A 14,815-nucleotide genomic window follows, 5' to 3' on the forward strand; every position below is an offset into this window, starting at 1 on the left:
GGGGGAGGCTTCATGCCACCCTCTAACCATGGCTCTCCACCCACTTGCAGTCACCCCCTCCTCCTGGACACCAGCCGCAAGGTTGAGTTTCTATTTTCACAGTGGTCCAAGCCATCTTTTAAGAAGAAAGAGGAAAAAAAAAAAAAAAAAGAAGAAAGAGGCACATATCATGAAAACAAACTCTTTCTCTTAAAGGCTTTGCCTGAAAAAATTATGTCTTAAGTGACCTGAAAGGAATTGGTTTAGAAATTCTGAAAATACCAAAAAAAGGTGAATAAAACCCTTCCAAATGGGTTTGAATTTCAGGTCCTCAGAACCATTGCTCTGATTTCCCTTTGTGCTACTCTCTCCCTCTGTCCACACTCCAGCCATATCCTTATCACCCAGCACACTGGGCTTGGCACCCAGCAGTCCCTCTGCCTGGGCTGTCCTTTCCTCTCGGCTCTCAAGGGCATCTCACCCTGCTTATTTAATTCTCAATTTGGTCTTTTCTTACTCTCCCCTCAATCATTCCCTATTTTATGACCTGTTGTATTTTCTTCATTGAGTCTGTTTCTGAAGTTATGATTTTTTCCTAACTTTCTCAGTAGCTCCTGAGGGGGAACAGAATATGCCACCTCAAATTCTACTACTTTGGCATATTATTTTGAATTAAAGTTACTTGAGAAATAGCCTGTGCAAGAAGGCTATCTGACCCTCCTTTGTCCCTTCAAAAGCAGGAGATAAGTCTCCCACGTACAGGTACCCTCCCTATACCAGGAGGGTAGACTACATCCTTATCACCAGACACAGGGATTTAAGGTCAAGAAGGCTGTATAAACAAACCTTGTTACTTCCTCACTAATTTGCTACCCCAAGCCCAAACACCTTTGCCTTGTCAATTCTTCACAACTTTATTGTTTTTTTGTCTAAAAGGTATAAAAGCTGCCTGTTTTGGTCACTTTTTTGAGCCTCATATCTTTGGGACTCCTGTACATATGAGATTAAATTTGTTTTTCTTCTGTTACTCTTTCTTATGTCAGTTTAATTACTAGACCAGCCAAAGCACCTGGAAGGGAAGAAAGGAAAAATTTTCCTCCCCTACATCCTGTAATGTCTGGCTCATAGTAGGTGCTCAGGAAGTAATTATGGGGTGAATGAATGAGGTGAATGAATCATTAGATAACTCGGTTTGAGGGAGCTTGATCTTGGACCCTCTTCTCTGGGATGGATGAGCTCCGTTTGCCCTTCTGGACCGCATAGGACCGAGATAGCTCTGAACTTGGCAAACAGTTTGTTTCTGAGTGCCTGCCAGTCGGGCACTGTCCCCACTAGGCAGGTGCCTCTCCTGGTGCTCGGCTCTGAGCCAGAGGACACAGTGACAACCGAGGTATGAATGCCATGTCAATGATTGACCGGGGCCGGAGCTCCGCTACATATTTCCAGGCACAAGCTGTGAATGCATCATTAATTGAAGGCCTGGAGGCAGCCTGAGTCCCCCTCCCTCCAAGGAGATGGCCAAGGCCAAGTCTCCCACCATCAGTCCTTGGAGACGAGAGGAGAACCTGGACTTGAAACAACAAAGACTAAACCCCACCTGCCTCTGAGGGAAGTTTTCGTAAAAGTCACAATGCAGGAGGTCAGTAAGGTACCACCGCCCCCTTAGCTCAGGGAAGCCCTGTCAACTGGCAGAACTGGCACTGGTCATTCTTTTTAGGAAGCGAGCGATAGAGGCTGCTTCAAGTTCTCACAGCCAGTGCTCGTCCTAAACTCAGGGCTCTGGCTCCATCCCAGCACCCCACTGCCTCTTTCCATGGTTGGGGGTAATACTGAGGAAGAAGGGGATGGTCAAGCCCAGTACAAATATGGGCTGGCTCCTTAACTGCGGGGCCCTTGCAATTCCACCCCATTCAAACTCAACATATGCATTAAAAACCCAAGTGTTCCAGGCACTAGACTAGGGTCATGAAACTAATAGTTTGAGGATAATAATAACCACATCTGCTGGTTACTTAGAGGACAGCACGGCGTACAGCAGGGATCAGTCAGCTATAGCCCGTGGGCTAAATCTGATCTGCCAACTAATTTTATAAATAAAGTTTTATTGGAACACAGCCTTGCCCATTTGTTTGTGTATGGCTCCTTTCTCACGGCATCAACAGAGTTAAATAGTTTCAACAGAGACTGGCTTGTAAGGCCTAAAATATTTACTTTCTGGTCCTTTAGAGAAAATGTTTGTGGGTCCCACTGCTAATTAGCTGGGGAGCCTTGAGAGTTATTCCACTCTCTGCACCTCAGTTTCCCCATCTGTAAAAGCACCTCCTATACTGTGTTGTGACATCTGAGAAGGGACTAGAACAGCGCCTGGAACACAGTAAATGCTTCAGACATGTGCAGACTTATTCTTTCTTCCTAGGAACCCTTGGAGGTAGACGCCTTTACCATCCCTACTTTACAGATGAGGAAATCAGAATTCAACAGGAGGAAGTGATTGTTCCTCAGGTATGTAGTGAGGATTTGAAGCCGAGGTGTCCACCAGCTCTGGCAGCCTTTTCGGAGACCCCAGGAAATGAGGTGAGATTGACCTCTGCCCTGTGCTCTCAGTTGAGTAGACAGTGAGGAAGAGATACAATTCTGTGAGATATCTTTGAGGGGGAAGCACAGGTGCTGTGGGACCACAGAAACGGGGCAGTCAGGGGAGACTTCCTGGAGGAGGTGATAGTGAAGCTTCCTGAATGGCAGAGGAGGTTCCAGGCCTGGCTCCCAGCACAAAGGGGGCTCAGACAGTCTGGAAGTCGCTACGCTGTCACCTTCTTACCTCTAAGTGGAGTTGAACCTCACCTGTCCTTCAGGAGGCGAAGGCATCCCAGAGCCTGAGCCACTCCATGAGGAGATATGGACTTTGACAAAGTAAGTTGGGGCTTCTGGTTTCTTCACAGCCTTCCCTCAAACCAACACATCACAAAGGGCTTCTCGCTTAGGGTCAGTGGGTAGCCATTGAGGGTTGTCACTCGGTGCATAGGAAGCAGCAGTCTTTGTCCCTTCTCTCACTCCTGCCCTCTCTCCCCATCTCTTTCTCTTCCTCCTGCACACACCAGCCTCATACAAACCAGCTGGGAGCCTCAAGGCTCCAAGTCTTTTATGCAACCTGCCCTGAGTCTGGCTCTTCAACAAGTCTGGCCTGTGTGTCTCACACCCCCTTTGTGTCCATTCTGAGAACTGCAAGGCATCCTGCAGCCCCTGCACACGGTGGCCCTCTCCTCCCTGTCCCTTTGGTTCTTGTAACAACCCTCAAACAGGCTTATTGCAAACCTGCTAAACGCCAGGCCCTGAAAAATACAAACTCAGTTTTCTGAGATTCAATCATTCAACATACACAATGGGAACATTCTACCAGCATAGTAAGGGCTGTGCTGGGCACTTCTGTGTTCATTAGTTTTATTCCATCCATCCATCCATCCATCCATTGTGCATACATTTATGCATCCATATATTTAACACTCTTTAAACTTAGGACCTGCTATGTGCCACACTGAAGCACAAAATTCTTCAAATTTCCACAACATCAGGATAGGGCTTGACACATGGTAGGTTCTTAATAAAAGGGTGTGGAATAAGTAGATGAATGAGTTAACTGAATGGAGGATGAGAGAAGCGAAAGGGTTTGGTAGTGACCCTGTCTCAAACCCATCTTGTTCTAGCAACTCCCAATCTCCGTTTCGAGCAACTAGTGCTTCCTCGTCCTAAAGGAAGAGTGTGGTGGGAGTGGGGAGATAGGTGAGCGGGGAACTCACTCTCTGGTCTTTCTAGTTTATAAACCATGTACATCACTCTCCCACCTCATGGTGCCTCCAGAGCCCACCAGCTGAGATGCAAGCTGCGGTGGAGGCAGCTACATGTCCACCGAAATCTTTTATTTCCTTATAGACATAGAGCAGGGCCATATTTCCCAGCCTTTCTGTTGGGCGGAGCGATCTGACAGAATTCTGGTCAATGGGATGAGAATAGAAGTGATATTCGCCATCTCCAGGCCTGAGCCACGGACACCACTGGTGGCGCCCCTTTGCATCTCGGCACCAATAGCTGCAGATACAGAGGGAAGAGCAGGAAGCTCGGGGGTCTGGGGGGGGACAAAGTCACAGGCTGGAAGGGGCCTGGGTCCTTGAAAGAGCCCCCTCATCTCCACCTTCTGGCTGGTAACCGGGCTCGTGCAAGCAAGAAATAAACTAGTAATTCTGCTAAGCCACTGAAATGCAGATGTTTGTGTTTCCATAGTTAGCATTACCTTGATTGACGCAGAAGTACCATTACCTTTGCAGCTGATGGGCTCCGATCTATTGCCCTCAAAAAACAGCTTCAACTCTGGGGCCTTCTTGACATCAAACTCCTTCTGAAGGTCCTTCTCAACCGTGATGTCCACTTTGCCAAAGCCAATCCCGTTCTTGCCTTTGCCCATGATCTCCACGGCTTTGCCCAGCTCCTCAGCTAAGTTCCTGGATTGCTTTGAGGACGGGTTGTCTGAAAGAGGCAGTATGAAGACAGAACTCACTAGAGCTTTTCCTGCATCCCTGTCTCCCAAGGAGGAGGCTTTGTCTGGCCTGCTTAGCTCCTGGGCTTTTCTGGTGCTCCGCTGCTAGCGGGGAGATTCAGAAATGTGACAGGATGTGAGACACACGGTTCATGAAATTGGTCAGTTTGGGAGACACACATCAGGTTTCTCTGGGTTCGGCAACACTGAAAACAATACAACCTTGGGCAACTTAATCTCTTGAAGCTCCAATTTCCTCATAGATAAAGTGGGGAAATAGTGGCTACCTTGTGAAGTTGTCAAAAGATTTATTTTACAATCAGTTGTATTGTGCTTATTACTTTCTAAGAGTTTTACATGGATTAAGCCATTTAATCCTCCTAGTACCCTATGGGGTAGGCACTGCTATTATTATCTCACTGTTGTAGATAAGGAAACTGTTGCAGAATTGAAATGACCTACTTGCCCAAGGCCACAGGGCAGCAGGAGGTGTAGCAGGACCCACTCACTCCGGCTCCGGAGTGCTTGCTCTCTAACCTCCACTGGGCATGTCCAACCCTTAGCACAATGCCTGGAACTTGGTCAGTACATAATGCATTCTTACTAGCACTGTTATTACTGTAAATTTCTATCAGAAATTATAGTGAGGGGCAGAGAGGAGAGGAAGGGAGGTGAGAGGAGAGAAAGAGAGAGAGAGAGGGAGGGAATGAGGGAGGGAGGAGGGAGAAGAGGGGAGAGGGAGAAGGGAGAGAGGGAGAGAGAGAGAGAAGGGGGAGAGGGAGAGAGAGGGAGGGAGGAAGGGGGAGAGAGAGAAAGAGAGAGAGAATGCCATCTGGTGGAAATTCCTGGACCTAACAGGCCAAGTTGGGCCCCTCCAGTTGCCCTGTATCTGCATGTAATACGGCAGGGGACTCTCTCCTGGAAAGAAAGCCAGATGTGGGAAGGGTAAGGATGGAGGGAGGTTATGATGATCTCCTACACACTCAGCCCATCCCCTTGGTCGGGGGTGTTGAAGAGACCTGACACTATCACATTGCTGGGCAATGGGGTGGCATTAGGAGTGAGGAGTCCTTTTCTGGAAAGAGCCTCAGGGGCCTGGCATGTGATCCCAGCAGCAGGAGAGGTCTTCCTGGCCTAAATGGGAAGGGCTAAAAAGCAGTCAGTTTTGCCTCCCTTCCTCCTGAGAGGATTGTGAAACTGCAGGCCCCTCGCTGGTCCCTCACCGACTGGTGCCTGCAGCAGGTGTGCCGAGCCAGGGCAGGGGGTCATTAAATCCCTTTCAAGCCAGAACAGTTTATCTTTTTCCAACTCCCTTGTCCATCTGGAGCATTTGGAAAAAGTGCAAATCACTTCCAATGCTATGGGCAAGTTCCAAGTCCAACAGAGAGGGCTTTTGTAAAGCAAAACCCAGAAGGCTAGGCCTGGGACAGCTGGCACAGGCCCTATTGCCAGTCAGCACACCTGCTCCAGTGATGGAACCCGAAAGTGAATGATCGTTTTCATTAAACTCCCAATCAATGGACAGGAAGTGGGAATTTTCGCCTCTCTTGTAGATCGATGCCTTTCCACTGCCTGCTTTGTCACCATCATTGCCTTCGATACCCCCATCCATCACCACCAGCAGGTGCTGGCCTGTTGCCAGCCACTCTGGCCTGCAGGCTTCTCCTCTGCCTCCCTCGTGGATTCGGCAGTGCCGGGCTCAGGGCTGCTAATTGACGTAGCATCCAAATCTGAGTTTCTAAGGGTACGAGCTTGGGGCAAGAGAAACACTTGTCTAAACAGTGGAGTTTTTGAGGTTCCACACACAGCCCAGCGCTCTTCAGTGTCCAAAATGGAAGTGAGAGAAAGAGGTTGTGACAGCTGGGGTCTGAGAGCTGGATGGATGGGACCTAAAAGTAACAGTAATGGGATTCATTCACTCATTCTTCTGACAAATCTTTTTTAGAATCTTCCATGTGCCAGGAAATGTTTTAGGTATTGGGGACTTAACAACGAACAGATTGATAAAAAAATCACTGCTCTCATTGGAGAAGGCAGAAAATAAACAAAATAAAGAAGCAGACTATATTCCATGTTAGATGGTAAGTGCTATGGAGAAAAAAGAAGCAGAGGTGGAAGTTGGGAGTGTCAGGGGAATGGAGTTTAAGTAGAGAGGCAAAAGGAGGCCTCACTGAGAAGGAACATTTTAATAAAGACTGAAGAAGATAAGGGAGCAAGCTGTGTGCTTGCTCACAGGAGGGAGAGAGTTCCAGACAAAGGAGCCATACATGCAAAGGCCCTGAGGTGGGAGCACATGCAACATGTTTGAGGGATGACAAGAAATCCATTGGGTCTGGAGCAGAGTGAGCTGGGGTGAGGTCAGGTGACACGGGCCATGTAGACCACTGAATAAACTTTGGCCTTTCCTCCGAGGGTTGTGGAAATGTACTGGAGGGTTTGGAGCAGAGTTAGATGTGATGACTTACTTTTTTACTGGATTGTTCTGAATGTTATATGGAGATTAGACCAAAGAGAAAAAAGGAGACTAGCTGGAACCACTGTAGTAATCCAGGTGAGAGATAGTAATGGCTTGAACCAGGGGAGCGGTGAGAAATGGTCAGAGCCTAGAGAGATCTTGGAAGAGTTGACAGGATTTACTGATGGATTGGGGGTGGAGTATAAATGAAAGAAATCAAGGATGACTCTGACATTTTGACCTGAGCAACCAGAAGGATGATGATGGTGATGATGATGGTAGTAATGATAACAAGATAACAACATTTATTGAACACTTACTATGCCAAGTGCTTTGCTAAGTGTTACACGCATTATCTTGGTGAATCCTCAGAACAACTCTATGAGTCATCTACTATTACAGGTGAGGAATGTTAGACAAGGAAACGGAAGCCCAGAGGTTTCACGGTTAGTAAGCATTAGGCTGAGTTCAGCTCCACGGCTGACTGACTCCAAGATCCATGCTCTAACTGACCTTATAGGTAAGCTGGTCTGAAAAATGTTCCTTTTTCCTGGAGGGGTGGGTTTCCCATCTCCCCTGCTCTGAGTGGTTCTCATCAGAGCACATAGACTCTGGAGAGCCAAATCCACTCTTTATAATTTACAGTCCTATTTACTAATTTCTGTCTTTTTAAAATGTGCCTTTGGGGCTTTGGAGCCTTGAGTTCTGAGTGTGTAAAGGTGAAATGGATGCATTCACCCCTCAGGTCTTGGTGCCTGTGTCTCATGGGGCATGGAGACAATTCAGCTGTACATTGGAACCTGGGCAAAGCAGCGCCCAGCGGACTGTGGACCGGCAGGGAGCCTTTCGCTGGGAGGCTGAGAGCTCCTACAGGTATAGCCCTCCTCAGGTTCTAACTCCACCTACGGTTCATTTTCTGGCATATAGTGGGTACTCAATGAACATGAATTCCTTAGGTCGTCTCATAAAACAGAGACAGTTATGGTGGCTTACAGCACCGGTGGTCCAGGCAAGGTGTTTTTTAAACATCTCTGCACTTCAGTTTCCTCATCTATAGAATGGGGGTAGTAATAGCTCCCATACCTTAGAATGAGCCTACTTAGTAAGGCAAGGTATGCAAAGCTCTGGCACAGAAGTGCCCAATAAACATTAACTATTATGATGACATGGGGGAAATCCCTGGTCTTGCTCTGACCAGATGCTCTCTGGGGAGGGAGAGTCCTATGGAGATATCAGGATCTTCAGCGGATCTTCTGGTTCTGGGGGAAGGAAGACAATGGTGACCAGCACCAAGTCATCCAACACAAGGCTGAGGCCTATTGTGTGGCTCTCTCGTGGGTTTGGGGGTAAACAAATGGGACCCAGGGTCGCATTAGAGTTGGCAGTGGCTCTCTGACTGTCTGCTTGGTGTGTAAATGTGTTAATGGCTAATGGACCTAGATCAATGTTTGCCTGGGTCTTTAGTAGATAACCCCAGTCTCCCTTTTCTGAGCAGCCAATGTGGGTCAGGGGAGGGACGGATGGATGGGGGAGCTGTGAGTGTAGGGACTGGAGATTAGCTCCCAGCACAGGGAGCTGGAGTCTGCATTTCTTTAGACTGTGGTTCTCAACAGGGCATATTTGGCCATAGCTGGAGACATTACTTGTTGTCACATCTGGAATGCTACTGGCATCTAGTGGGTAAAGGAAGAGATGCTACTAAATATCCTACAGTGCAGGGACACCCTCCTCACATCACACACACACACACACACGCGCGCGCGCGCACACACACACGCGCGTGCGCACACACATACACACACACATGCACACACACACAAACGCACACCTCACACACACACCTCTCACACACACACTCACCTCACACACACACATGCACACACGCGCGCACGCACGCACACACACACACGCGCGTGCGCGCACACACACACACACACACACGCACACATACAGCAAAGGATTAGCCAGCCAGGCAGGGTCTTGGTGCTCCGGCCGGGTGTCAAGCCTGAGCCTCCGAGGTGGGAGAGCCGAGTCCAGGACATTGGACCACCAGAGACCTCCCAGCCTCACGTAATATCAATCGGCGAGAGCTCTCCCAGAGATCTCCGTCTTAACACTAAGACCCAGCTCCACCCAACGGCCAGCAAGCTCCAGTGCTGGATGCCCCATGCCAAACAACTAGCAAGACAGGAACACAACCCCACCCATTAGCAGAGAGGCTGCCTAAAGTCATGCTAAGTTCACAGACACCCCAACACACCACCGGGTGTCGCCCTGCCCACCAGAAGGACACAATCTAGCCCCAGCCACCAGAACACAGGCAGCAGTCCCCTCCACCAGGAAGCCTACACAAGCCACTGAACCAACCTCACCCACTGGGGGCAGACACCAAAAACAATGGGAACTATGAACCTGCAGCCTGTGAAAAGGAGACCCTTAACACAGTAAGTTAAACAAAATGAGAAGACAGAGAAACATGCAGCAGATGAAGGAGCAAGGTAGAAACCCAACAGACCAAACAAATGAAGAGGACATAGGCAGTCTACCTGAAAAAGAATTCAGAGTAACAATAGTAAAGATGATCCAAAATCCTGGAAATAGAATGGAGAAAATACAAGAAACGTTTAACAAGGACCTAGAAGAACTAAAGAGCAAACAAACAATGATGAACAACACAATAAATGAAATTAAAAATTCTCTAGAAGGGATCAATAGCAGAATAACTGAGGCAGAAGAATGGATAAGTGACCTGGAAGATAAAATAGTGGAAATAACTACTGCAGAGCAGAATAAAGAAAAAAGAATGAAAAGAATTGAGGACAGTCTCAGGGACGTCTGGGACAACATTAAAAGCACCAACATTCATATAATAGGGGTCCCAGAAGAAGAAGAGAAAAAGAAAGGGTCTGAGAAAATATTTGAAGAGATTATAGTTGAAAACTTCCCTAACATGGGAAAGGAAATAGTCAATCAAGTCCAGGAAGCTCAGATAGTCCCATACAGGATAAATCCAAGGAGAAACATGTCAAGACACATATTAATCAAACTATCAAAAATTAAATACAAAGAAAAAATATTAAAAGCAGCAAGGGAAAAGCAACAAATAACATACAAGGGAATCCCCATAAGGTTAACAGCTGATCTTTCAGCAGAAACTCTTCAAGCCAAAAAGGAGTGGCAGGACATATTTAAAGTGATGAAAGGGAAAGACCTACAACCAAGATTACTCTACCCAGCAAGGATCTCATTCAGATTCGACAGAGAAATTAAAACCTTTACAGACATCAAAAGTTAAGAGAATTCAGCACCACCAAACCAGCTTTACAACAAATGCTAACGAAACGTCTCTAGGCAGGAAACACAAGAGAAAGACAAGACCTACACAAACAAACACAAAATAATTAAGAAAATGGTGATAGGAACATACATATCAATAAATACCTTAAATGTAAGGTCTCATTGTAAGGTCTCGCATTTGCAGGTCTCAGTAAATGGTCGTCCCCATCATCACCACTGCTGTCCTCATTATCATCCTCATTCACCATCTACATCATCATCTAACCTGCTCCCAGGGCAGAATCTTGCCACCTCTGCTTTAGGGATGAGTACTAATTACTAATTAATGAACTAGAAACAGCTCTTGTTACGTCTCATTTTGACCTCTCTCTGCTAAACGTAGCCTTCCCTTTTCTCCTGTCTCATTCATGGAGAACATTGTGGGCCAAAGGAAAGCTCATTTACTCATTCAGCATCTCCTCAGGCCTGCCGTGCTCCAAGCACAATCCCAGAGGTTAGCAATCAAGAGGTGAATAAGATTTGACCCCTGTGCCCGGTGGAGCTCACAAGTTTAAAAGCATTTTCAATACAGTGTGGCAAATGCTATGAAAAGGAGGGTGCAGAGGGCTGAGTGAGCGTGGGAGGGCCTAGGTGGGAGTGAGGTGGACACAGCCTCTTGACAGGGCAATTCCATGAACTTAAACCTCACTATCCAGGTGAAGAAGTTCAGGAAGGACACTACAGGTGGAGGGAACTGCAAGTGTAAAGGCCAGGAGGCTGATGCCAGTGTGACCTACCTGGTGGCCACACTCAGAGCGTAGAGCACAGAGTTCAAGTGGAGTGGAGAAGGAGGCCTGGTTAGATCAAGCAGAGGACATTTTAGCCGTGTTAAGGAGTTTGGGGACTTAGAGAATCTTTGGGGGTTTTTAATCAGGGAGTGACCCAATCAGATTTTAGAAAAAAAAATTTCTCTGGGTACACTGTTGAGACAGCACTGGAGGGGGAAGGGAGACCATCTAGAAGATGCTGCAGTGGTTCGTGAACATAGAACTAAGGCTGTGGCGGGGGATGGGGAGAAATGGTGATTGCCGAGGGCTTCAGGACGTGGTTTCAACAAGATTTGGTGACGATTAGAGACGAGAGTAGAAAGGAGTTAAGAATGATCTTGGATTTCTGACTTTGACATTATGTGGATAACAATGCTATCAGTCAAGACAGGACGTGAGAAGTTTGTCGTTGGAGCAAATCAAAGATGCTGAGGTCTGTTTTGGACACACGTGGCATTGAGATGTGCGAGGGATATCCAAGAGCAAAGATCGCCCTGAGTGTTGGCTCTTGAGCCTGGGGTCCTTGGAGAGATGAGAAAGTGGGCAGCAGCTAAGGATTTGAGAGTTACCAGAGCAGTATTTCCCTGGAGACAATATTGGAAAGACCTATTTGTAAAAAGCCATTTACTCCTGGAAAAAAAAGCTTTTATAATGCTTGCCCCAAGTGATTCATTTTTCCAAAGGTCACTTTAAAGGGTCTGCCAGCTTTTGAGAATTCATTTTGATTTAAACTGTGTATTTGAAGGCATCAAATATTCAAATGAAATGAGTTTGAGTGTCTTTTAGATAGCATCTCTGCTGGTGTTCACCGCTTTGAAATACCTGCTGGTGGGAAGACTTTAAATTTAAAGTATTCAAATTGGTTGTTATCAAGTGCAATTAAAGTATATAAAATGGATTAGTTTCCTTTGTAGCCCCAGGTTCGATGTCAATCCAATCCCTAAGTTACAAGACAACAGTTAATGCCCCAAAGAGCCATGAACTTGCCCTGCTGCCGCGATTAAAACAGAGTAGTCAGGGCTTCCCTGGTGGCGCAGTGGTTAAGAATCTGCCTGCCAGTGCAGGGGACACGGGTTCGAGCCCTGGTCCGGGAAGATCCCACCTGCCATGGAGCAACTAATTCCGTGCACCACAACTACTGAGCCTGCGCTCTAGAGCCCCTGAGCCACAACTACTGAGCCCACGTGCCACAATGACTGAAGCCCGCGCGCCTAGAGCCCGTGCTCCGCAACAAGAGAAGCCACCACAATGAGAAGCCCGTGCACTACAATGAAGAGTAGTCCCTGCTCGCCGCAACTAGTTAAAGTCTGCACACAGCAACGAAGACCTAGTGCAGCCAAAAATAAAATAAATTAATAAATTTATTTTAAAATAAATAAATAAATAAAACTCCTCTCGCTGCCAGGAGAAAGGGGGCAGGTCTCAGCCCACCCATCACCCACTGCCCAGGAGTGAGGGACACTCACGGAAGAGCACCATCAGGAAGCGGGTCTCATTCAGCATCTGGGTCAGGCCGGCAGGTGTTAGCACCATCAAGTTTTTCTCCACCAGGATGTGCAAGGGCTGGGACATGTTGACGTCTATCTCTGGTGAGCCCTGGACAGTGCCGACACAAGAGGCCACCAGCAGCAGAGACATCCAGAGCAGCTCCATTGTTGTCCTGCAGGGGCAGGAGGAGGAACAAGAACCCTTATCAACACAGGTGGTGGGGCCCCATGTCATCACTCCCTCCCCATCTCCTTCCTGCCAGGTCAGTCCTGATGTGGAGAACATGGCCTGAGCATGTCCCACTGCCCCCCTAGCAGTGCCCACAGCTCAGCAAAGCAAGCTGGCAAAGGAGAGGCAAAGCGTTAGGTTAACCTCAGGGCCCATGGAAACGGCGCAGGGTTAGTTCAGAGGAGCACGGTCCCACTTGGAGCAGCTGAAAGCCAAATCACATGCCAGCCACTCAAGCCCACTGGCTCCCCAGACACTAGGTGAGAATTTTTCGGATATGAAACCCAGTCCAGAATCCCAGGGTGAGCCTCTGGGTCTCAGAGATGACTGGACCAATCCCTATCACAGCCTCTGCTTCATGCTCCTCCAGATCCTGCTTGAATACCTCTTTTGATGGGAGGCTCACTACTTGACAGTGTACCCCATTTGATTTTTGAGCAAATTTTCTCAAGTGTAAATATTTCTTTTAAAAGTAATCACCATAATGCACGCTTGTAAAAATTCCAAGCGATACAATTAAAAAAATGTTAAGTAGAAAATAAAAATTTCTCCCATAACCTCACCCCTGAGAAAGTGACTCTTAACAGTTTGGAATGATGTTGAAAATGCCCATATGAATGTGTATTTGAATGTACATATGTAAACATAAACGGAATTAGATATGTATACTGTTCATTGTTCTGATTGTCTTACTCAATGAGATGAAATATACCCCAGATACCTTCTGGTAAGAGTACATATTAGATCTATAACATGATTTCCTTTCCTCTTTTTTTCTCATTCTTTTCTTTTTTCTTTTTATTTATTTATCTTTTGTTTACAATTCTTATCTGTTAGAATGGTTTGGGTCAGCAGCTGCCTCTCTGTAAGTTCCACTCTCCCTGATAACATATGTTTTCCCTAATAATTTAAAGCATAGGATCACTGTCACAGATCTTTGCATGTTCTCCACAAACATAGAGCCATTTTCCTGTGTAGCATACAGACACCCAAGTGTTTTAAATAAGAAGACATATAGCAAGTTCAGATTAAACGTATAAGGACCTGAATTCCTTCGTTGAGTGCTGTATTCCTAGCATCTGGCGTTTACGATAGGAAAATGAACATGAATGAATAGATACTTGATATTTACCTGGGAAATATGGTTGGCACACTATCCGAGGATTTTTTTAAAAGTAGATCTTCTAAGGTAATTTTTTGGTCTAATATATAAAGAATTGTGACCAATTCTCAAGTGCTAAATTTTATAAATACCTGTAGCTAAACATACTTGTCATGTACCAGGTGCTGTTTTAATGCATTCCATGTCATCACCTCTCTTATGACAACTCTATAAGGTAAGTATAGTAATATTATAATCCCCATTTAGTGAGTATAAAATGAGGCACATAGAGGTTAAGCGATTTGCCCAAGGCCACACAGCTAATAAGTGACAGACTCAGGATTTTAAACAAGGCAATCTAGCTACAGAATCCATGCCCTTAACCACAATAATGTACTGCCTCTCTAGTGTCCCCCTGCAAAACTGATGTAGTGAACAGTGTTTTGAGACACTGACTGAGGCTTCTGCCCAACCACCACCCCTGGTATCCACCATTCAATCACATCCTTTCTCAGAGGGGAGGACTGAGGCTGGCCATAGAGAACAGAATCAGATTTTTGGTTTAGGGTTGCAGAACAGGCCTTTGAAACTCAGCAGGGACAAGGCACCTGCAAGCCAGAGCTCCAATTGCAAGAACTGGGCTTTTCAGAAAGAAAAGGGTTTTTGACAACTCAAAGGTTTATGCTATAAACTCTAGGTTTGGAAGAACATGTTGACAGAAGGAACAGTTACCTTCCCCAAAGGAGATAAAAGTGTGCCTTCCTAACAGGAGGGAGGAGAATGGGGAGGAGTGGCAAGAGTTTTGATGCTTCTGGGGTCCTGAGAAAGGGGTCCTACCTTCTGTCCCTTCTCTGTACTGAAACCCCAGCCCTGTCTCTTTTTGCGCACCACTGCAGACCCAGTCCCCAGTCCCATGCCTGCCCACAGTAATA

The 14,815-nt window shown here is 46.7% G+C and overlaps 1 protein-coding gene across 1 annotated transcript in view; it reads right to left on the reverse strand.

Annotated features, from left to right (window-relative positions):
- Window positions 1-12,748, reverse strand: part of PDILT (protein disulfide isomerase like, testis expressed) — a 29,894-nt gene extending 17,146 nt beyond the window's left edge. Inside the window, exons 1-2 of the mRNA XM_059897969.1 lie at window positions 12,532-12,748; window positions 4,291-4,497 (exon numbers count right to left, since the gene is read on the reverse strand). Of these exons, the coding sequence (XP_059753952.1) occupies window positions 4,291-4,497; window positions 12,532-12,718 (394 nt within the window). The 5' untranslated portion in view covers window positions 12,719-12,748. The remainder of the gene's footprint in view (window positions 1-4,290; window positions 4,498-12,531) is intronic.
- Window positions 12,749-14,815: the final 2,067 nt, after the last annotated feature.

Source organism: Balaenoptera ricei, chromosome 15 (genome assembly GCF_028023285.1).
Source record: "Balaenoptera ricei isolate mBalRic1 chromosome 15, mBalRic1.hap2, whole genome shotgun sequence".
In the NCBI taxonomy this organism is placed as follows: Eukaryota; Metazoa; Chordata; class Mammalia; order Artiodactyla; family Balaenopteridae; genus Balaenoptera; species Balaenoptera ricei.